At 43.4% G+C, this 22,711-nt stretch overlaps 1 protein-coding gene across 9 annotated transcripts in view; it reads left to right on the forward strand.

Moving 5' to 3' along the window:
* The first annotated feature begins 1,383 nt into the window (after window positions 1–1,383).
* Window positions 1,384–22,711, forward strand: part of LOC123577992 (zinc finger protein 577-like) — a 66,194-nt gene continuing 44,866 nt past the window's right edge. The window contains exons 1-6 of one of the 9 annotated variants that reach the window (XM_045440457.1): window positions 1,401–1,666; window positions 2,310–2,341; window positions 2,931–3,114; window positions 8,034–8,160; window positions 8,462–8,554; window positions 10,740–12,886. In XM_045440457.1, the coding sequence (XP_045296413.1) occupies window positions 3,100–3,114; window positions 8,034–8,160; window positions 8,462–8,554; window positions 10,740–12,388 (1,884 nt within the window). In that variant the 5' untranslated portion in view covers window positions 1,401–1,666; window positions 2,310–2,341; window positions 2,931–3,099 and the 3' untranslated portion in view covers window positions 12,389–12,886. Of the gene's footprint in view, window positions 1,667–2,309; window positions 2,342–2,930; window positions 3,115–8,033; window positions 8,161–8,403; window positions 8,555–10,739; window positions 12,887–21,297; window positions 21,701–22,711 lie in introns of those variants that run through there. The other 8 variants (XM_045440466.1, XM_045440456.1, XM_045440460.1 and 5 more) reach the window with 8 other exon arrangements.

Consider the following 22,711-nt stretch of genomic DNA (forward strand, 5'->3'; position numbering starts at 1 on the left):
TAGATATCTACCCAACAATGCTGAAATGGTAGGTCTTCAGGAAGATTTACACAAGAATGTTCATAGCACCTTTATTCAAATAGCTCCAAATGAGAAACAATATAGGTGTCTGTAAATATAAGAGAATGGGGGTAGAATAGGTATAAATGCCCCCAATATGATTAAGAAAAGATAACCAATTTAAATGGTTATGAGGGAAATGGGAGTATGAGGGAAATGGAAGTAAACAATTTATAAAATAAACTAGAATAAGATTTAAAAAAATTTTTTTAATGTTTATTTTTGAGAGAGAGAGAGAGAGAGAGAGAGAGAGAATGTGAGTGGGGGAGGGTCAGAGAGAGAGGGAGACACAGAATCTGAAGCAGGCTCCAGGCACTGAGCTGTCAGCACAGAACTGGACACGGGGCTCGAACCCACAATGAGATCGTGATCGTGAGATCGTGACCTGAGCCAAAGTTGGACACCCAACCAACTGAGCCACCCAGGCACCCCACCCTTAAAATGGGCACAATTTAAAAGATTGATGAGGTGTTGAGGAAACAGACATTCTGATACATTTGGCCTTCCCCCCCCCCCCCAATATGGGAAGTGAGGGTAATGTTTAGGATCACCATCTATAGCTTTCAGAGTACCAAGATAATCTAATTATTATGCCTGAAATAGTTTCCTGTTCAAAAAATGTGTATACACTTACTAAAAATTAGCTATTAGTTTTAGGATATAGTCCTTCAAGAAGGGAAGCAGCCAGTAAAATGTGTCATTCATAGGACAGTTTTGGACAACAATCTGGAATTATCTACCCAATTAAACTTTTACATTCTCTTTGACTCAATTCCAATTACAATAACTTCACTAAAAATTAAATGGGAAAACATTTGAATTGAGGTAAAGCCTGTTAATTTCTACCAACAATTTCTAGTCTTCTATTCCTAGCATTTCGCCACCCTCTACCTTGGCCAATACCGTTACCTCTCCCTCACTACTAGCTCTACCTACCCTGTCACCTTTCACCGGGAGATGTCACTGAACGGCCACCAGCAATCCTGTCAGGAAGAGATCTTTTCCTTAAACTAAATTAGTTTACTCTGTGCCCACAGTGAGGCATGCTGCCTTTGCCATACTACTTTGGCTTCTCCAAGCCCTATATTGTTCTTCATAAGCACTTCCTGAGATTGTTCCCCCTGCTTTGCACTCCCTAAAGGACGACTCCCTTTCCAGCACGCATATGTGCACCTTTGTCAAACTGGCCGCGCCTGCTGTCAAGTTTTGCTGCTTGCCAAGTTTTGCTGCCTTTGGCTTGGTGCGCCTCCGGGTTCCAAGCAGACGGGAGCAAGAGCATCGCCCTTTGCGTCGCTCACAATTGACGTAACGTGGAGTAGTACTGTTATCTAGGGCAGAAAAAGATGTTGTACGGCATCTTCCAATATGGCGGCTCCCGCAAAAATCGGCCAACAGGGCGCCGCCATACTATCTCGTAGTGTCTTTGTCTAAAAGACCGAAAGCTGAACGGAATCTTCATCGGTGGAAGGACGCCCCCGGTGTGGTGGTTGGCAACCCGCAGACTCGGATACCAAAGACGTTAAACTTGACCTGGGAGGTGCAATAGTAGCGCTTGTGAGTCTAAAGCCGAAGTGATGGACCGTGGCCCTTTCTACCAACCCAACTGGTGCGCGAAGGCTCTATTAAGGGGTCTCAGTTTCGCGTTCTGGGAGCGGAATCAGATTGAGCTTGGTTTGTGGAGATTTGGGGTTTATGGTAGGGAGGTTTTGGGTTGTCCGTGAGGGAAGCAAGCCGTTGTGGGCGGTGGATGCATTCCATGATTGAGGAAGCGGGATTGTCGGAAATGGTGCAGGTCTGGGCTGGTGAGGGATTGGAGTGGCCTGGAGAAAGGTGTTAGGACTTGGGGTATTGCTTTTGTGGGGTAGGTCAGTGACTTGGGCTGCGGTCTTGGAGGTAAATCAGTGACTGGCGTTTCCTAGACGTTGGGTCAGTGTTTGGAATGCGCTTAGGGTTAATGTTTGGGGTGTCTTTCAGCTTAAGTCACTGATTAGAGGCAAATGATGGGGAGGTCAGTGTTTGGGGTGTTCATGAAAGAAGTCAGGAATGGGAGTGCCTTTGGAGGTGGTCAGTGAATGGAGTGGCTTGTGGTCAGTGCTTGGCCAACTTTGTTGTCTTTGAGCGTTTCCAGTGGTTACTTTATTTTTTATTTTCTGGTAGATATAAAAGCAGCTATTAAAAAAAAATGTTTTTCTCTTTTCTTTCTTTACTGAACTCTTATTACTAATGTAACTACTAATTGATTCTTGTAGGTTTTCCAGGTAAGCAGTCAGAGTACCTGCAGGTAAGTTTAATTCAGAGAAAAGAATATGGACTTTGGATTTGGGCAGACCTAGGTTTTTATCCATATTCTGTCACTTTACTATGTAAACTTGAGCAAGTTTCTCAACCTCTCTGAGATTCTTTTCTCATTTGTTAAAAAAAGCAAAAAAACAGAACAGTATTAACTACTCATACAGTTAAGGATCACACAGTGGATACCCAAGACAGGTCAGCAAGCAGTATTCCAGTATTTATACCCGTTTCTCTGGATTTTTTAGGCTTTTAAAATTTTCTCATTGGACATTTTTCTCCCCTACTTCTTTGCAATGGTCTTTCTCTAGGTGTAGATTTAGTTTTGAGTACAGTTTCGGTAAAATTACATAATTTAATGGTGACACTTTATTGTTAGTGTTTATTATATAATAATTATTGAGCCATCAGGTAATACATATTACTTGTTTTCTTTAGACGATTATATTTACCTAAAGAAAACAATTTTTTGATATACCTGTATTTGTGTATATCTAAAATACATATACACATACAAATGAGGACTCAAACAACTCAGAAAAATCTGTTATACTCACGGTTACAATTTCTATAATTCCCAGGTCCTGGCTTCCTGGGATAAAATAGTTCTTATGAAGGAAGGAAGTGAAGATACAAAGATCAACGCTGCATCCTTGACCAGAGACCTTGAACTAGAGCTTCAGAAAACAGCCCAGAATCAACAACAGAGAAGATATTAGACTTTCTGACGGTGTCTAAGGGCCCCAGAAAATGTCCAAGTCCCTAGTGAGTTGTATATTTATATATATTTTTTCCATTAGTCTTTGCAGTGGGTTTGGGGAGATTTAATAATACACCTATTAAAAGAATATGTTTATTCAGTATTTATGCTGACTACTCTATACCAGATAAGGCATGAAGAGATAAATGTCAGAATCTGGGGAAAAATAGACAAAGAATCAACCTCACAGCCAGGTAGCAATGAGGATATGTAAATCATATGTTATACACATTGTTCTAAGTTAGAATATAGATTATAGTCCACAAAGTTCTAAATCATAAAATTGAGCTAACAAACTTGTCTTTAGTATTTCCTGTTCCAGTTATTTATTGCTGCATAACAAGCCACCCTGAAACCTGGTGATATGCATTTAATTTTATCATCCTCATGGAGTCAGTGGGTCAGGAATTCAGTGGGTCAGACAGGGCCCCTTGGTGGTGCCTTACCTGTTCATGAGTTCCCAAGACCACCCTCAGAATCAGTGATTTGTTAGAATTCAGAGTGCTCAGAAACATTGTTATATTCACGATTATAGCTTATTACAGCAAAAGGATACAGATTAAAATCAGCCACAGAGAAAGTCTGTAAGGTCAGATCCAGGAGACACCAGGCAAAAAGTTCTCTCCGTGGAGTCACATGGACAGTGTTGAATTTTCCCAGCAGTGATTTGTAACAACACATATTGAGTATTGCTAATCAGGGAAGCTCACTCACACCTTAGTTTCCAGGGTTTGGAGTTTTTAAAGAGAGAGAGAGAGTGTGTGGTGCAAGAGCAGGGGGGGAGGGGTCAAGGGAGAGGGAGAGAGAATCTCAACATGGACATGGGGCTTGATCTCACGACCCTGAGATCATGACCTGAGCCTAAATCAAGAGTCAGACACCTAACCAACTGAGACACGGAGGCGCCACTGCAGGGTGTTTATTTGATTCGGGCACGTAGGCAACACTCACTACATCAATGGCTGACTTTAGTCTCCAGGCCTTTCAGAAGTCAAGCTGCTACGGTGTGGCCCAAGCCCCCCACCGTGAATCACATTGATAGCATAGATCATCTGGTGTAGCTCAGAGCTCTCAGGTAAAGATATTTCCAGGGCTCAGAGGTTACTTCCTATGAACAGGTAAGGACCAAACCGTTCTTTGGCATGTGCAGGGTGTGGACAACCCAGACTGCTGTGTTACTCCTTTATTGCAGTTTGTCTCCACACCATGGTTCTGGAACCTCAGCTGGGAAGACTCAAAGATTGGGAACTGGAATCATCTGAAGGCTTCTTCATTCCCATATCTGTTTTCCAGGGCGACATGACTCAAAAGCTAGGCTGGGCTGGGGCTATTGGAGTATTTATGCACGGCCTCCCAGGGTGGCTCGGGCTTCTCAGAGAATGATGCTAGATGATGACAGAACCAGACTGAAACTACATGGCCTTTTCTGCATCATCCCTTCAGCTGCATCCTCTCTGTTACAAGCAACACCCTAAGACAAACTAGATTCCAGGAGAGGGGAACAGGTTCTGCCTCTTGACAGGGGAGTAGCAAGGTCATGTTGCAGAAGGCTTTAGAATGGGACATATTATTGTAGTCATCCTTGGGAAGTATAATCTACTGCATGGCTGTCAATAAAAAATTGTTGGTGAGGGTCAACCAGGTGGGTCAGTCAGTCAAGCATCCGACTCTTGATTTTGGCTCATGTCATGATCTTTAGGTTCATGAGATCAAGACCTGAGTCGGGCTCTGTGCCGATGGCAAGGAGCCTGCTTGGGATTCTCTCTCTCTCTCTCTCTCTCTCTCTCTCTCTCTCTCTTTCCCTATGCCTCTCCCCTGCTCGTCTTTGTGTACTCTCTCTCAAAATAAACTTAAAAAAACAATCATTGGCTATTTGCCTTACCTTAAGGAGAAAGCTCCTCTAGAAAAGTAGATAGTTTCTGTCACATAAGTAGAAGACATTTCTTTGGTGGGTATTTAGGTTAGATTGCTTAGTGCTCAGTGCCTCCTACATATAGAAAACAACTAAAAAAGTGGTGAGTTTCCTTTGATTATTTCTCAGCCATCCACAGATAAGCCAGTGGTGTTACACCAGAGCCAAACTCAGTGATCAGAGTGCTTTAGGGGTTCAAAACAGTGTAGCTCAAGCCCACAGCTTCCTGGTGGTCTGACTGTGTTCAGGGATAACACCTAGATTATCAACAAGAATGGATGGATTCTAAGACCATCATTCGGTCTTCCACAAACAGCTCTCGAAGTTAAGTTTTTTCTTTAAATCAGTGATTCTCAATTCAAGATGATTTTGTCTCCCCAGGGGACATTTGACAATGTATGGGACTTTTTTTTTTAAGTTTATTTATTTACTTTGAGAGAGTTGGAGACATCACAAGCAGGGGAGGGGCAGAGAGGGAGAGAGAGAATCCCAAGCAGGCTCCGCACTGCCAGCTGCAGAGTCCAATGTGGGGCTTCAACCCACAAACTGTGAGATCACGACTGGAGCCAAAATCAAGAGTCTGACACTTAACTGAGCCACCCAGGCACCCCTCTGGGACATTTTTGATTGTCATGACTGTTAATGGGATCTAGTAAATAGAGGCCAGGGATGCTGGTAAACATCCTACAGCACACAGTACAGGGCTCTATCACAAGAAGTTATCCAGCCCAAAATGTCAGTAGGGTTGAGGCTGAGAAACCCCAACCTATTAGTGAAGTCTTAGAATATTTGCTTTGTAATCTTTTCACACCCCAAAATGCAGACGTCAACTGTCAGTTCATAGTTCATTTCTTCTATTATAAAATTTTTCCAATTATATTAGTAAACCTTAAAATAGTCTCAATGTCTAAAGTTTCAAATAGTACAGAAGTTTCTAGAGATAAACGTGTAAGTCCCTCATTGATCCTTTTTCACCACCCTCAAAATAAATAATCTAAAAAGTTATATGTATTGTTTTGAATTTCCCTGTCAGCAATTACATATATAACTATGAATTTTTATATATTTGAGTTGGGGGTCCTTGGCCCACCCTCCGTCTTGATGATTCTCCAGAAGAACTCAAAAGGACTCAAAAAAGCTGTTATACTCACAGTTATGGATTATTACAGTGGAAAAAATACAGATTAAAATCAGCAAAGGCAGGGGCACCTGCTTGGCTCAATTGGTTAAATATCTGACTCTTAATTTTTTTTTTTCTAATTAAGCATCTGAGTCTTGATCTCAAGGTCATGAGTTCAAGTCCCGTACTGGGCTCCACTCTGGTTGTGGAGCCCATTTAAAAAATTTTTTTTAAGTAAAATCAGCAAAGGCAAAAGATACAGAGTAGCATCCAGGAAAGACTCGGCATCAGCCTCCAGCTATCCTAACCCAGTGGAGTAGCTCGAATAGCACTTAATTCTCCCCATGACGATGTGTAGCAACAGGTGGAAAGTGCTGCCATCCAGGGGGGCTCACCTGCAGCTTGGTGTCCAGGGTTGTATTGAATGTCAGTCAACATAGGCATTTAGCATATGTGACTGACCTCAGCTACTCAGTCACCAGGCCCCCCAAATTCTGATAGAGCGTAGCCCAAGCCTCAGGAATGTGGAAACACCTGTATTGGGCTGGATATTCCAGGGGTTCAGAGGTTATCACCCAGGAGCAAGTCAATGGCTGGTCTTCCTGAAGACAGGCCTTTCTTTGGAGCGTGCACGGTTTTGGCAACCCAGGCCTGCGGAGTCAACCCTTTTCTGCACAGACCCTAATAACCCATTGTCATAATTGAGATTATAGTTCATGTACTTTTCTGTAACTTATTAAGTGTACTTAAGCCAGTACCTTGGAAATCCCTATCAACATTTCAGTAACAAAAAATAATAAGTGAACATTTTTTTTTTTTTAAGTGCTTACAGTGTGCTCTACCTGCTTTAAATTCAGTCGTTTGGTTTCACAACTCAGGATGTATTTGCGGGTTTTAAATGCTCATGGTTTTTCATTGTGCTGTCATTCATGTTACTTCTTTCTTGTATTTTTTAATGTTTATTTTTGAGAGAGAGCACACGCATGCTCATGAGTGGGGGAGGGGCAGAGAGGGGGAAGGACAGAGGATCCAAAGCAGGCTCCCCTGTGACAGCAGAGAGCCCTATATGGGGCTCAAACCCTTGAACCATGGGGTCACGACCTGAGCCTAAGTCACACACTCAATCGATTGAGCCACCCAGGTGCCCCTCATGTTACTTCTTTCTTGAATTCCATGCACCTCTCTCCTTACCCCTCTGAAGTTCAACCTTTATAATTTTTCTGCTCCCCGTTGGTGCCCACATGGTATGTATTTCTTTTTTGCCCTCTATATATGTATTGTAGACTTGTGCACTTCCATTCCTCTTTCTGCAAGCCAGTATGCTCCTTCAGGGTGGAAGCAAGTCTTCCGTACAAAGGAGTATCCAATGCAGTGTCTGACATAGAGGTGCGTTCACATAGGTTGTACTTGGTTCCAAGATTAAAGGATTTGAGGATGCTCTAGTCTATGTCTCTTATGAAAGAGTGAACATGTACATCAGTGAATGATTGGAAGCACCAAGATAGGATATTTAAAAAATTTTAATGTTTATTTTTGAGAGAGAGAGAGACACAGCGTGAGCAGGAGAGGAACAGAGAGAGAGGGAGACACAGAATCCGAAGCAGGCTCCAAGCTCTGAGCTGTCAGCACAGAGCCCAATGTGGGGCTTGAACTCATGAACCATGAGATCATGACCTGAGCTGAAGTCAGATGCTTAACTGACTGAGCCACCCAGGTGCCCCAAAGATAGGAAATTTTAAATAAAAAATTAGTTTTTCCTAAAAAGTATGATGCAAAAGTAGTTATGTAGAAGGCAAATGACTTACCACCTGAAAAATTATTATATGATACTTATTTTTGTAGTATTAACCAATGATAATCCCTTTAGAATGAATAGGAACGTTCTATTGCAGGGCTTACTGTCATTCAAGGATGTGGCTGTGGTTTTTACATGGGAGGAGTGGCAGCTACTGGACCCCATTCAGAAGCACCTGTATCAAGATGTGATGTTGGAAAATTACAGCAACCTGATATCAGTGGGTAAGCAGAGCCTTCCCAGGGTAATGCAGGCAATCAGTTGCCTTTCTTTTCTCAGCAATGAAATGTGTGGAGCCTTACAAGTACCTTACTTTTTTGAACTTGAGTTTCATACCTCATAGATTTTAGTACATTCTGGCCTTTAACAAACAGAGTGCTTTTCTCTCGCTCCCAAAATAAAAGGCCTTTACTTGGCTAAGAGGCAAATTGTTCGGGCCCTTAAAAACAACCTTCCCCGTTTTTCAGAGGCCTTGTAAGCCCAAGTATGTGGGTCCATGGATCCACTATAATTTTCCTTGAGTAGGGTGTCAAGTTACCAAAGCAGATGCATTCTACCAGTTGGAACAAGGACCACCATGGATAACGGAGGAAGAAATCCAGAGTCAGATTCATCCAGGTGAGTGAGAAACCATCCCCGGGGCATAAATGGAAGTAAATTTCTATTTGGTTAGAAACGGGGAGGTACCTATTGTTGTTCAGAGAAATCTTGAAGTTTTTAAGCTCTGAGTATGACTTAGAACAGGGGATGTAAGCTCCCACATAACATTAATACTGACTCCACAAAAAAAAAAAAGTGGTTTTTTTTGTTATCTCATTCTTTTTTTTAATTTTTAATTTTTTTAAAGATAATTTATTGTCAAGTTGGCTAACATACAGTGTATACAGTGTGCTCTTGGTTTTGGGGGTAGATTCCCGTGATTCATTTCTTACATACAACACCCAGTGCTCATCCCAACAAGTGCTCTCCTCCATGCCCATCACCCATTTTCTTTCCCCTTTCCCCCGCACCCCCGCCGTCAGCCCTCAGTTTGTTCTCTGTATTTATTTATTTATTTATTTATTTATTTAAAAAAAATTTTTTTTTTCAACGTTTATTTATTTTTGGGACAGAGAGAGACAGAGCATGAACGGGGGAGGGGCAGAGAGAGAGGGAGACACAGAATCGGAAACAGGCTCCAGGCTCTGAGCCATCAGCCCAGGGCCGGACGCGGGGCTCGAACTCACGGACCGCGAGATCGTGACCTGGCTGAAGTCGGACGCCCAACCGACTGCGCCACCCAGGCGCCTCGTGTTCTCTGTATTTAAGAGTCTCTTATGGTTTGCCTCCCTCCCTCTCCGTTTATAACTTTTTTTTTTTAATGTTTATTTTTAATGTTTGTTTATTTTTGAGAGAGAGACAGACTGTGAGTGGGGGAGGGGCAGAGAGAGTGGGAGGCACAGAATCTGAAGCAGGCTCGAGGCTCTGAGCTCTGAGCTGTTAGCACAGAGCCTGACACAGGGCTTGAACTCATGAACCGTGAGATCATGACCTGAGTCAAAGTCCGATGCTTAACCAACTGAGCCACCCAGGTGCCCCTAATGTTTGTTTATTTTTGAGAGAGAGAGAGAGAGAGAGAGAGAGAGAGAGAGAGAGAGAGTGTGAGCAAGGGAGGGGCAGAGAGAGAGAGAGGGAGACACAGAAACCGAAGCAGGCACCAGGCTCTGAGCTGTCAGCACAGAGCCTGATGTGGGGTTCAAACCCACGAATCATCAGATCATGACCTGAGCCAAAGTCCGGCACTCAACCAACTAAGCCACCCAGATGCCCCTTGATTCCACTTTTTAATCTCTCCATATTAGGATTCTTTTGTTTGGTTTTTATTTCTTTTTAATGTTTATTTATTTATTTTGAGACAGTGAGATAGAGAAGAGGAGGGACAGAGAGAGGGGGAGAGAGAGAATCCCAAGCAGGCTTCACACTGTGAATGCAGAGCCTGACATGTGGCTCAATCTCACAAACCGTGAGATCATGACCTGAGCCAAAACCAAGAGTTGGATGCTTAACTTACTGAACCACCCAGGCTCCCCTTTTTCTTGGTTTTTAAAAGAATACATTTCCGGGAGCACCTGACTGGCTCATTCAGTAGAGTGTGAGACTCTTTTTTTTTTTTTTTAATGCTTATTTTATTTTTGAGACAGAGAGAGACAGAGCATGAGCGGGGGAGGGGCAGAGAGCGAGGGAGACACAGAATCCGAAGCAGGCTCCAGGCTCTGATCTGTCAGCACAGAGCCCGACATAGGGCTCAACCCACGAACCGCGAGATCATGACCTGAGCTGAAGTCAAACGCTTAACCAACTGAGCCACCCGTGTGCCCTGAGTGTGCGACTCTTGATCACAGGGTCATGAGTTCAAGCCCTGTGTTGGGCATGGAGCCTACTTCAAAAAGAAACATTAAAAATAAAAGAAAATAAAAGAATACATCTCCTTCTCTTTTGTATTTGGATCAGATCCCCCTCTAGTGCATCTTGGAACTTGCTGTCCTAATTAATCTTTCTCCCTGGCATCCTCAGTTTACCTGGCTTCTCATCTTTGTTTCCCTAACCCACAGTTATAGCTTTCTTTTCTTATATACTCAGCATTCGTAAATTGTCCCTCTTCTCATTTTCTAGTTTATTCCCTTTTTTTTCTTCCTTCCACTTACAAATGTCTCAGACTTTCACTGTATACCCAGTCTCGTTTCCTCTTCTCTGCTTGGCCTTTGCTATGAAATTCCACTCCTTCTATTACATGATCATTGTGGTTCCTTGGTCTCCTTTCTAGATGACACCTGGCAAGTGGATAGTCATACAGACTGGCACCAAGAAAACCAAGGCAACCTTGAAACTATGGAGAGTCACCACATAAATAACCCATTTAGAAAAATATTGTCTCTAAGCTTAAATTCTGATGTCCCTTTAGCACAAAGATCCCATACATTTGACATACTTGGGAAACACTTGAAACCTAACGTAGAGCACATTATTCAGAATAAAAGCTATGCAAGAAACGAAGTGGAATTTAATGGGTACGACAAAGTAGTTCTTTATACCAAGCATGGGAAAATTCATAATGGAGAAAAATATAATGAATTTAATGAACATTTGAAGGCTTTCGGCCATAAGTCACAGCTTGTTGAACATTGGAAGACTCGAGCAGGAGAGAAACAGTTTAACTGCAGTGACTGTGGGAAAGTCTTTTCCCAGAAGGCAGACCTCATTAAGCATCAGAGAACACACACAGGACAGAAACCCTATGGTTGCAGTAGATGTGAGAAAGCCTTCAGCCGGAAGTCCCATCTCATTTTGCATCAGAGAACCCACACAGGAGAGAAACCTTATGAGTGCAATAAATGTGGGAAAGCTTTTACTGATAAGTCATGCCTTAATAAACACCAGAGAACTCACACAGGAGAGAAACGGTTTGAGTGTCGCCTATGTCAGAAAAGCTTTGGCGGTAAGTCACAACTCACCTCACACCAAAGAACTCATACAGGACAGAAGCCCTACAGGTGTGGTGAGTGCGAGAAGAGCTTCGGCAACAAGTCACAGCTCATTATTCATCAGAGATCTCACACGGGAGAGAAACCTTACGGTTGCGACAAATGTGGGAAGAATTTCCCCCTTAAGTTCAGCCTCATTTTACATCAAAAAACTCATACAGGGGAAAAACCTTACGGATGCAGTGACTGTGGAAAAGCCTTCATCCAGAGATCTGAGCTCATTAGACATCAGAGAACTCACACAGGAGAGAAACCTTATCATTGCAGCGAATGTGGAAAAGGCTTCAGTGTAAAGTCACTCCTCAATACTCACTGGAGAACTCATACAGGAGAGAAACCCTATGGGTGCAATGAATGTGGGAAAACGTTCTCCATCAAGTTTAGTCTCATCCTACACCAAAGAACACATACGGGTGAGAAACCTTATGAATGCAGTCAGTGTCAGAAAGCTTTCACCCAAAAGTCACACCTCACTATTCATCAGAGGTCTCACACCGGAGAGAAACCTTACGAGTGTAGCGAATGCCACAGAGCCTTCAGCCGGAAGTCCTATCTCCTCATTCACCAGAGAATTCACTCAGGAGAGAAACCGTATGAATGCATCCAGTGTGGGAAGACTTTCTCTCACAAGTTTAGCCTTATTATTCATCAGAGAATCCATACAGGAGAGAAACCCTATGGATGCAGTGAATGTGGGAAAACTTTTCCTATTAAGTTCAGCCTCGTTTTGCATCAGAAAACACACACGGGAGAGAAACCCCACGAATGCAGCGAATGTCAGAAATCTTTTGCCCAGAAGTCACATCTTATTATCCATCAAAGAACTCACACAGGGGAGAAGCCTTATGGATGCAGTGAGTGTTGGAAAACTTTCTCCCACAAATTCAGCCTCATGTTACATCAGAAAACTCATAGGGGAGAGAAATCATGAAATATCCACAACTTGTCTTTGAGAGTGAATGGCTCATAACACCAGAGCTTACATAGGAGCAAAACAAAGGCTACCGATGTGGACACACTTTTTTATTTTTTTCCCCAAGCTCGCACGTCATCGCTTATAAAAGGATGGTACTGGGTAGAATGCCAGACGGCAGGAAATCCCTTCCCCAGTACATTTCAGGGGAATGTAGCCCAGAGGGAACAAATAGGAGGGAAGATCTGTGTGTGTGTGTGTGTGTGTGTGTGTGTGTGTGTGTGTGTGTATAGATTGTGAAGATGTTGTTGGCATGAAATCCTGCTACACTGATAATCAGAGAACTGACACGGAGGGAAAAAAATCTATACTTTAATGAATCTGAGGAATCATCTTTCATGGGTGTTGTTTTATGAGGGATGTCATATTCTGTAATTGTGACACAATAGACAATTACGGGAAATATTAAGTATGTAAATATACCTGTCAGAAAATAAAGCAAAAATTATATAACTATGTGAGAATATGGGTTTTACATCTATTTTTACTATTGAAATGATTGTTCATAATTGGGAATTGCTTGTATTATCATACCAATTGGGACTCCCTAGGACACATATTTAAATGTACACAAAACTTGCCAATAGAATATTTGCATTGCATTTTTACATCATTACATCTGTTGTAATTGAACTACACGGTTCATTATTTTAGTAATAAAAAAGTTATTAATAAAAATAAATTCATATTATAAAATTAATAAAATTTATTTTATGAATAAAAATTAATAAAATACTGAATATCTCCTCCTCTGCCACACCTCTATTTACTGGTAAATACTTGTAAATGGGCCTGGAAGATTTGTAGCCTTTCTTGAGTAAAACATTTTTTCAACAATTCCAAGATAGAATTTTTTCCCCCACACAATTAAAAATGAAGTTAAAATGGAGCATACAGTTGATGGTTTGACATCTTTAAATTAAAAAAATTTTTTTAATGTTTATTTATTTTTGAGAGAGAGACAGAGCATGAGTGGTGGAGGGGCAGAAAGAGAGAGAGACACAGAATTCAAAGCAGGTTCCAAGTTATCAGCACAGAGCCCAACACAGGGCTCAACCTCACGAACTGTGAGATCACGACCTGAACCAAAGTCGGACACTTAACCGACTGAGCCACCCAGTTGCCCCAACATATTTAAATTTTTTTAACGTTTTTATTTATTTTTGAGAGAGAGAGAGAAGCAGAGTGTGAGTGAGGGAGGGGCACACACACACACACAGAATCAAAAGAGGCTCCAGGCTCTGAGCTGTCGGCACAGAGCCCAATGCAGGACTCGAACTCATGAACTGCAAGATCATGACCTGAACTCAAGTGGGACGCTTAACCGACTAAGCCACCCATCCGCCCTTATGGTTTGACATATTTATTTTTTTTTTAATTTTTTTTTCAACGTTTATTTATTTTTGGGACAGAGAGAGACAGAGCATGAACGGGGGAGGGGCAGAGAGAGAGGGAGACACAGAATCCGAAACAGGCTCTAGGCTCTGAGCCATCAGCCCAGAGCCTGACGCGGGGCTCGAACTCCCGGACCGCGAGATGGTGACCTGGCTGAAGTCGGACGCTTAACCGACTGCGCCACCCAGGCGCCCCGGTTTGACATATTTAAATAGAGAGCTTAGTACATAAAATAATGGTGCATCACACAACCAAAGGTATTTTAGATCAGATGCAATACAGTGGAAGTATCTTTAAGAAAGAATTTTGTATCTTCTAAACTGATCAGATATTTAAGGTTGGAAAATGCCAAGTATTCACACGTTGTATACCCCTGTGAATTCTAAACAGTTTGCGAGATAGTCCCTGATATTAAAAGACAGAAATAAATACTAGCTTTGGTCCTGGTATTGCTTGATTGGACAATGTGACTTGTTCCCATAATAAATAAAATAGGCTTCTATTTTCCCTATACTACACAAGCTATGCTTCCCTTTGAAGGAGCGTAAGTGAAACTTTAGAGGTGTTATTAATCCTTCCGTAGAATGTAGCTGGAAAGTCTCACAAATTATTTTCTTTTTAAAAAAATGTTTATTTTCAAGGAGAGAGAGCAGGAGAGGGGCAGAGAGCGAGGGAGAGAGCCAAGCAGGCTCCACACTGTCAGCACAGAGCCTGGAGCCCAATCAATTTCATTGACCATGAGATCATGACCCGAACCAAAATCGAGAGTCAGAGTGGAGCCATCCAGGCACCCCCTCATGGGAATTAAACTCTAAGACAAAATGAGCTTAATTTTACTAAACTAGGTTTCCTTTCCAAGCACATTGTTTTACATTAAAATGGGGGAAGTACCACTACAGCAGGTACCCAGTTTGAGGTGACTGAATGGACTCCCACAGCTCCACGACTTACACTTACAGAAGACTCCAATAAAGACAAATGCTACCACATAGCCTGCGAAAAAATAAAACAGGTAAACCTCAAGGTGCTCTGCAACATGCGGGCACAGATTCCACGGACCTTTTTCAGTCACAGCACACTGTCTCTAAATCATAAGCCACCAACATACATGTGAAGTGTCTCAGTTTCGGGGAAATCAAGGCACAAGTTTACTCAGGGGTCTTTTATACTCACTGGTCACACAACCAGAAGCAGCCTTTGTAAAGGGGGTAGATCCTCTTCCTCTGTTTTCAATAAGCGATGTAGACTAGGTGGTAATGCCCACCCTGAGCAGTACAGTACAGCATGAGACAAAAGTCAGAAAGGCTCATGTTTGGGGCGCCTGGGTGGCTCAGTCGGTTAAGCGTCCGACTTTGACTCAGGTCATGATCTCATGGTTTGCGGGTTCAAGCCCCGCGTCGGGCTCTGTGCTGACAGCCCAGAGCCTGGAGCCTGCTTCGGATTCTGTGTCTCCCTCTCTCTCTGCCCCTCCCCTGCTCTCTCTCTCTCTCTCTCTCTCTCTCTCTCTCTCTCTCAAAAATAAATAAACATTAAAAAAATTAAAAAAAAAAAAAGGCTCACGTTAATCCCAGGGACGCTGACAGACTTTCTATCCCAAACCCAGGCACCGCTAGTCTTGCACATGGGGAAAGTTTGCAAATCTTGAGGGTGTGAAGGGTCATAATGGCATGTCAACTACAATGTGACATTATGGTTAGCAAAATAAATACTACTGTTCTACTGTGTGCATTCCCAAAGGATTTGTTCTGGAATGACTGGAAGCTCTCCAATGTCTTGAGTGTAAAGCCTGGGAAGTTGAGGAGAGCACTATTCTCTTGAAGACAAAGATTCTTACCTGTGAGCCCAGAAGCATTTCAGTGAATCAAAAGTCTTCACCATCTTGTCCCTCCAGAGCTCCCACCCCAAACCACTTTCCAACAGGAAAGTCAGCAGGATAAGTGCTTCCCAACTTTGCCTGGCCATGTTCAAAATATTAAAAGGGGAAGAATCTACTCACTACCAAGGTGGAAAATATGTGGTTCATCGCTCATCCTTGCTCGCTCTGTCAGTCAAACTGTATTTGCAGGGAAGGAACTGCTATCAGATACCAACCAAAGTACAGCAAAGACTACTCTCACTTCTCTCTCAAATTTTAATTCCAAACCTAGACTTTCATCAAAACATTTACAGCATCTACAGGATCTTGTGAGATTGAAGGTTACATAAACTACCTCTTTCTTGACAAACCCATTGGCAATGTCATTTGACTCAATTCTTTCACTATGACGTGAGACTAGGAGCTAGTGATCGAATTGCGGACCCCACGGCTTCTCTCTCAACTAGCCATGGTTTGCCTGGGGTGCAAGGGAAGCGTAACAGTGACAGAAGACTACTTTGAGCTACAGAATCTTTATCTTTTTCACCTTGTGCTGACTGTCAGCATTGTGGGGGCTGGTGCAAAAACATGTCAAGCCCATATTAAAAAAGAATAAAGCTTTGCATTTATTCTCACGACATGGTACGGGCCCCTCCGAGTTTACTTCCCCATCCTATCGTAACAGGTAACGGCCCTAAAATTGGCAGTGGGTTTTCAGAACTGGCATGTTGAAGAAATATCTGTAGAGGACTTCTCTGGCGATGGTCTCCTTGTGGACCCTTGTTACCGCGTGGATTCAGGTCCTCTTGGTATTTTTACACCAAGACTTGCCCTCCGCCTGGGTGGCGCAGTCGGTTAAGCGTCCGACTTCAGCCAGGTCACGATCTCGCGGTCCGTGAGTTCGAGCCCCGCGTCAGGCTCTGGGCTGATGGCTCAGAGCCTGGAGCCTGTTTCCGATTCTGTGTCTCCCTCTCTCTCTGCCCCTCCCCCGTTCATGCTCTGTCTCTCTCTGTCCCAAAAATAAATAAACGTTGAAAAAAAAAATTAAAAAAAAAAAAAAAAAAAAAGACTTGCCCTCTACTGAGCATCAGATTATATAAACCCAAGGATATCTCAAAATTCCTCAATCAGAAAAATAATCTTGATGAATGGAAGGCATATATTGATGCTGGATAGTGGGAATTAAGAATTTTATTTGTGGGGCGCCTGGTTGGCTCAGTTGGTGATGAACTTCGGCTCAGGTCATGATCTCACAGATCATAAGTTCGAGCCCTGCGTCGGGCTCTGTGCTGATGGCTCAGAGCCTGGAGCCTACTTCAGATTCTGTATCTCCTCCTCTCTCTACCCCTCCCCTGCTCATGCTCTGTGTCTCTCTGTCTCTCAATAATAAATAAATGTTAAAAAAATTTTTTTTAAAGAATTTTATTTTTTATGTGACTGAAGTTTTTTTTTTTTTTTTTTTTTTTAATGAAAGATAAAAGCAAGGAACACATGGTCCCAGAAAGCTGTAAAAAACAGAAGGCAGAAGGCAGAGGTATACACTTGACATTACGACTAGCCCTACATTCCTTAAGCTGGATATCCAGGTTGGCTCACCTGTGTGACTGAGGCTACTCCCAGTGTACGTGGGTTTTAGAAGACGTTGCAAAATGATCTTAAAATCACTGACTTGTCTTGTAATCCAGCAATTTAGCCATGAGGTCCCTGGTTTTGTCAGTGTTAAGTACACGTTTCCAACACCTATCAGACCCTCTGATTTAAATGCTATAGTTTCTAGGGCCTACAGTCCGATGCACAATTGCATCTCCATTCTTTCTGTCGTTTTCATTTTTCATACCCCCATTATTTCAGTCCTCGTAGAGGGCTGTGAAAGTCATTAGGGCTGGCCGTTCACAAGTCTTTCTCCTTTGGGACACACACGGAACAACTGTGCTTCTCCACGTATTTGAAGTTACATATCACCATGAGGTAGGCTTGGGTGATGAATCAGCAGAAGCCTTAGCCAGTTTGTACTCTTCTATCTTCTGGTTCCATCTCTCCTAGGAACCAGTAATATTCCAGGGAGGAGTCCTATCCAGGGGTCCTGAGTGAGGACAATGATGATGTGGAGCAGAAGTCCCAGGAGACCCACAGGCACACGGAATACGAGTGAGAAGTTGATCTTTGTTGTTTTAAGCCACAGATATTTTGGGGTTGGTTTTATTATAACATAATGCAACACGCTCACTCAGTCTGGAAATCCTATTAAGAAATTCATTGGGGCGCCTGGGTGGCTCAATTGGTGAAGCGTCTGACTCTTGATTTCACTTCACGGCAGGATCTCATGGTTCGCGAATTTGAGCCCCGCTTCGGGCTCTGCACGGACAGTGTGGAGCCTGCTTGGGATTCTCTCTCTCCCTCTCTCAAAATAAATAAATAAACATTAAAATACATAAATAAATTCATTTGTAGCTCTCTATGGACTTAAAAAAAAGTCCAATCTCCTTGACATGCTATGCAAGGACCTTGTATTATTATCTGTTGTGTAACCAAAAAGCATCCCGATCGGGTTTCTATAATCCTAACAGGCCAGTCCTAAAATTCTCACAGGAGACAAACTGCCAAAAAATATTTCAAGCAATTCTAACACAAATATGATGGGGGTTTTGCTCTACTTGATAACAAACAAGATTTACTCTAAATGAATAGTAATTAATATATTGCAGTATCAAGTACAGAGATAGAGACAGATTACAAATTGTAAAAGACAGCTCAGAAATTGATCTATACACATGGAAATTGGATATGGATATCTGAGATGGCATTACAAGTCAGTGCAAAAAGGGATATGATTCAGAGTTAGTTAAAATCAAGGTTAAGGGTACTGTCCTCAATTCAGCCACCAGCTATAAGTTCAGGTGATCCCAGGGCCACTCTCACCTTTTGACCAATTGGCTACAAATTTAGGAGTTCCCATATCCACCCTCATATAAGAAAGACTTACAGGGGTGCCTGGGTGGTTCAGTCAGTGAAGCGGTTAAGCGACCAACTGTTGACTTTGGCTCAGGTCATGATCTCAAGATTCATGAGTTTGAGTCCCCGGTAGGGCTCCATGCTGATAGTGCAGAATTTGCTTGGGATTCCCTCTCTCTCAAAAATAAATAAACTTGAAAAAAAGAGAGACTTACAGAGCACCAAAAGTCCTATTCTTATTCTAGTTTTATAATAGCATAAAGGTACAAATAAGAACAACCCAAAAGAGACACATAGAGAAAAGTCTGTAAGATTGTAAACCTAAATCTTCCATCACCTTCAAGATGCATCACCCACCGGGCACTGAGAAATGACATACTGAAAACAGTATTGCCAACCAGGGAATTTCCCCTGAGCTTCCTATCCAGAGGTCTAATTTGGGTTTTATTACACAGACATGATCGATTTGGGGTCAAACTCAATCTCTAGTCTCTACTACCTCCTGGAGGTCAGAATGATATCGTATGGCTCAAGGCCTCAATCTTCTAATCACATGGTTGGTTTTTCCGGCTGGCCAGCTCCTGAGGTGAGTCATCTCCTCAGCAGAAACTACCTTGTGGTTTGGGGGCCCTTCATGTATAAAAAGACACCCCTATCACTCAGGAAATTCTAAGGGTTTAGAGATTACCTCTTAGGAACCTGGGACAAAGGCTAGCCAAACCCCTTATGGTGGTTATTTTTAAAACAGTCCAATGATAATTAGTTATCCTATGGAAAAAGTAAATTAAGGTGTCTACTTGACACCCTACACAAATGAATGCTTCATGTATTAAGACTAAAAAACAACAAACTGATTTGACACAGGGCCAGACAGTATTTTAGAATTTTCAGGCCACATACAACCTCCATATATTTAACCCTTTAAAAATTTAGAAACCAGGGGCGCCTGGATGGCTCAGTCGGTTGAGCATCCGACTTCCGCTCAGGTCGTGATCTCAAGGCTCATGAGCATAGGGCTCTTTGTTCACAGCTCAGAGCCTGGAGCCTGCTTCGGCTTCTGTGTCTCCCTCTCTCTCTGCCCTTGCCCCACTCACGCTCTCTCTCTCTCTCTCAAAAATAATAAACATTAAAACATTTCTTATTTCAAAAAATAATTTAAAAACCAATCTTCAGGGCAAAGCCAAACAGGCTGGGGGCTGGATTTTGCCCATAAGGTGCTGACCTGTGGAACCCTAAAAGTTTTAGAAGAAAATAAAAGAGACTATCTTTATGATCTTAATGAGGGGATGGATTTCTTTTAAAAGACAGGTAGAAACTACAACAGGAAAGATTGTTAAATTTCAGCTACATTAAAATTAGATATTCCAGGGGCGCCTGGGTGGCGCAGTCGGTTAAGCGTCCGACTTCAGCCAGGTCACGATCTCGCGGTCCGTGAGTTCGAGCCCCGCGTCAGGCTCTGGGCTGATGGCTCAGAGCCTGGAGCCTGCTTCCGATTCTGTGTCTCCCTCTCTCTCTGCCCCTCCCCCGTTCATGCTCTGTTTCTCTCTGTCCCAAAAATAAATAAACGTTGGAAAAAAAAATTTAAAATTAGATATTCCATCTAAAATACATCAAAAACAGTAAGAACAAGCTGCGCACTGAGATCATCTTTTTGTAATGCTTAACCGGAAAAGGATGAAAACTTAAGATTATATAAAGAACTCTCACGAATCAGTAAGAAAATGACAAGAGTAAAAACCAATAGGCAAATATTCACGGAAGAGACAACTCTCAATAGCCAATGAACACAAGATACTTTTTAAAAAAATTTTAATCGCTACACCCAACATGGGGCTCAAACTCCCCAACCCGGGATCAAAAGTCGCATGGTCCTCAGCCAGCCGGCCAGGTGCCCCAAAGAAACTACATTTTAAATTGGAAGCAGCCCAATTTGTGCATGAGCCAATTCTCAGATTTCTTTGATCTTTTCAAAAAAAAAATTCACAGCAGTTCCTATTGGAATGGGTAGTTTTAACAGCTTTCGGAGATTTTCACAAAGTCACGGTTGACCGATGTATATTGTCTGAAAAGTTTGCAGCACTTGATATGTCTCTGTCAGGGCTCAAAGCCGCTGCACGTGGGGCAGCCTGGCCTAGAGCGCAGAGAAGTAAGGCGGGCGCAGAGAACGCGGACCCGCGCACCAAAGCGGCCAAACGGCACGCAGACGCTCCAGAATCCTCGGAGGTTCCAGTAACGATAGCTGCAAGCAGCGGGCTTTAAGACCGGATGACACTGCCATCAAGAATGCTGGTGCGTGATTTCTTCAAAAACCATTCGCACCGCATTGCTGAAGCTACGATAGCGTCACAGCTGCTTTTACATCCCGTTATTTCATAGCCCATACTTCCAGATTTCAACAATTGGTGTTTTCCAAACAGGCCTGGAACAAAAGGCGACCTTGGCTGGGAATTTAGATCGCGACGCTCCAGCACACCTTCCAAGCCTAACCTCAATGGCTGGGATGCCCACTTAGATCCCAGCCGAGCGGACCCTTCCCTCCCCCGCGCCCCCTTCCCGGCTCCACAGACCCCTGACATTCCGCCAACAAGGCCGCGCTCACAGCCCGCTCGTTTCCGACCGTTTCTCGGGCGTTCGTGAGGCGAGCGTAGCGTTGTTTGCGAGCTTCCCCATGGGAGAGACACACGTAGGCGCCAGTAATCTGACCGGAACTCCCCAGGTGAGCGGCAGAAAAACCCCGGGGGTGAAAGACCGCCATGCAGCGCGCGTGCGCCCAGGGTGCCGCCGGAAGTGGGGACGCTCGCGCGCCCCCGCCCCGGCCGCCGTAGCCGGTGCCCGCAGAGCTGGGTGTGCGGCCGGGAACGGGCGAATTCGCAGAGGTGAGGCGTGGCCGCCGGAGGTCGCAGTGGACTCGGGGGGAACCCAGATCAGCGTGCGAGTCTCGGCGGAAGAGCTTAAGGAAGGGAGAGGATCCACGAAGGTCCGTGGCTCTGAGGTTGCGATGCCTTTGCCGCCAGGCCCGGGGGACTGCGGTGGTCGGGCATTCGAATAGGCTCTGTGGAGATCGTGAGGTCAGAGTTTGGGGTCTGTGCGGGTCACTGTGCCAGGGGCGTTCCGGGATTGAGAACTGGAGGGGAGTGGGTGGTATCTGTCGATGAAAGCGCTGTTCAGTTTCCTCTCCACCGACTGTTTTGCAAGGCTCCTCAGGCCCCCACAGATAAGAATTTTAGGGAGATCAAGGGTTAAGCAAATCTAAACTGCTAAGCCTTCTGTTAAAAATGACTTTACTGTAACTAAACTTCCGTTTTCACTGGAAGTTTATTTGGATATTTGCTTTCAGATTCTGACACCAGTAAAACAACATTTGTAGACTCCCAAATTCTATTTCCCAAACATAATTTTTAATCAGAAGTGTATTTCAAGTCTATTCTCTTTTCTTTTCTTTTCTCTTCTTTCCCTTTCATTTAGAGAGAGAGAGTGCGCAAGCTGGGGAGAGGGGCAGAGGGAGAGAGAGAATCTTAAGTAGACTCCACGCTCAGCACGGAGCCCTATTCGGGGCTCCATCACACAACCCTGGGATCATGACCTGAGCCCGAGTCGATCATTAACCGACTGAGCCACCCAGGTGTCCCTCTGCTTAATTTTCACAATTCAGATAAACTCTGGAAATACTGGGATAATTTGCTCTTTTTAGTTAATTTCATATTCTAAACATTTCCATGAAACAAATTCTCTTATGAAAAAATTGTTTTAGTGGCTACACTAATAAACAGGTAAAAGAAGGAGTGATGTTGTGACTAGAATATGATTAAATACTTGCATCTATTTGGATTGCTTTTGAATATTTAAAATATTTAGTTATTCTCTTGATTTTGGCTCAGGTCATGGTCTCACCATTGGTGAGAATGAGCCCTGCGTCCGGCTCTGCCCTGGGTGTGGAGCCTGCTTGGGATTCTCTCTCTTCTTCTCTCTCTCCCTCCCCCTCTCCCCCTCCCTTGCTCGCAAGCTTGCTCTCGCGCTCTCTCTGTCTCTCTCGTTTGCTTGCTCCCAAAATAAACTAAATATATATACATATACGTATA

This window comes from Leopardus geoffroyi, chromosome E2 (assembly GCF_018350155.1).
Source record: "Leopardus geoffroyi isolate Oge1 chromosome E2, O.geoffroyi_Oge1_pat1.0, whole genome shotgun sequence".
In the NCBI taxonomy this organism is placed as follows: Eukaryota; Metazoa; Chordata; class Mammalia; order Carnivora; family Felidae; genus Leopardus; species Leopardus geoffroyi.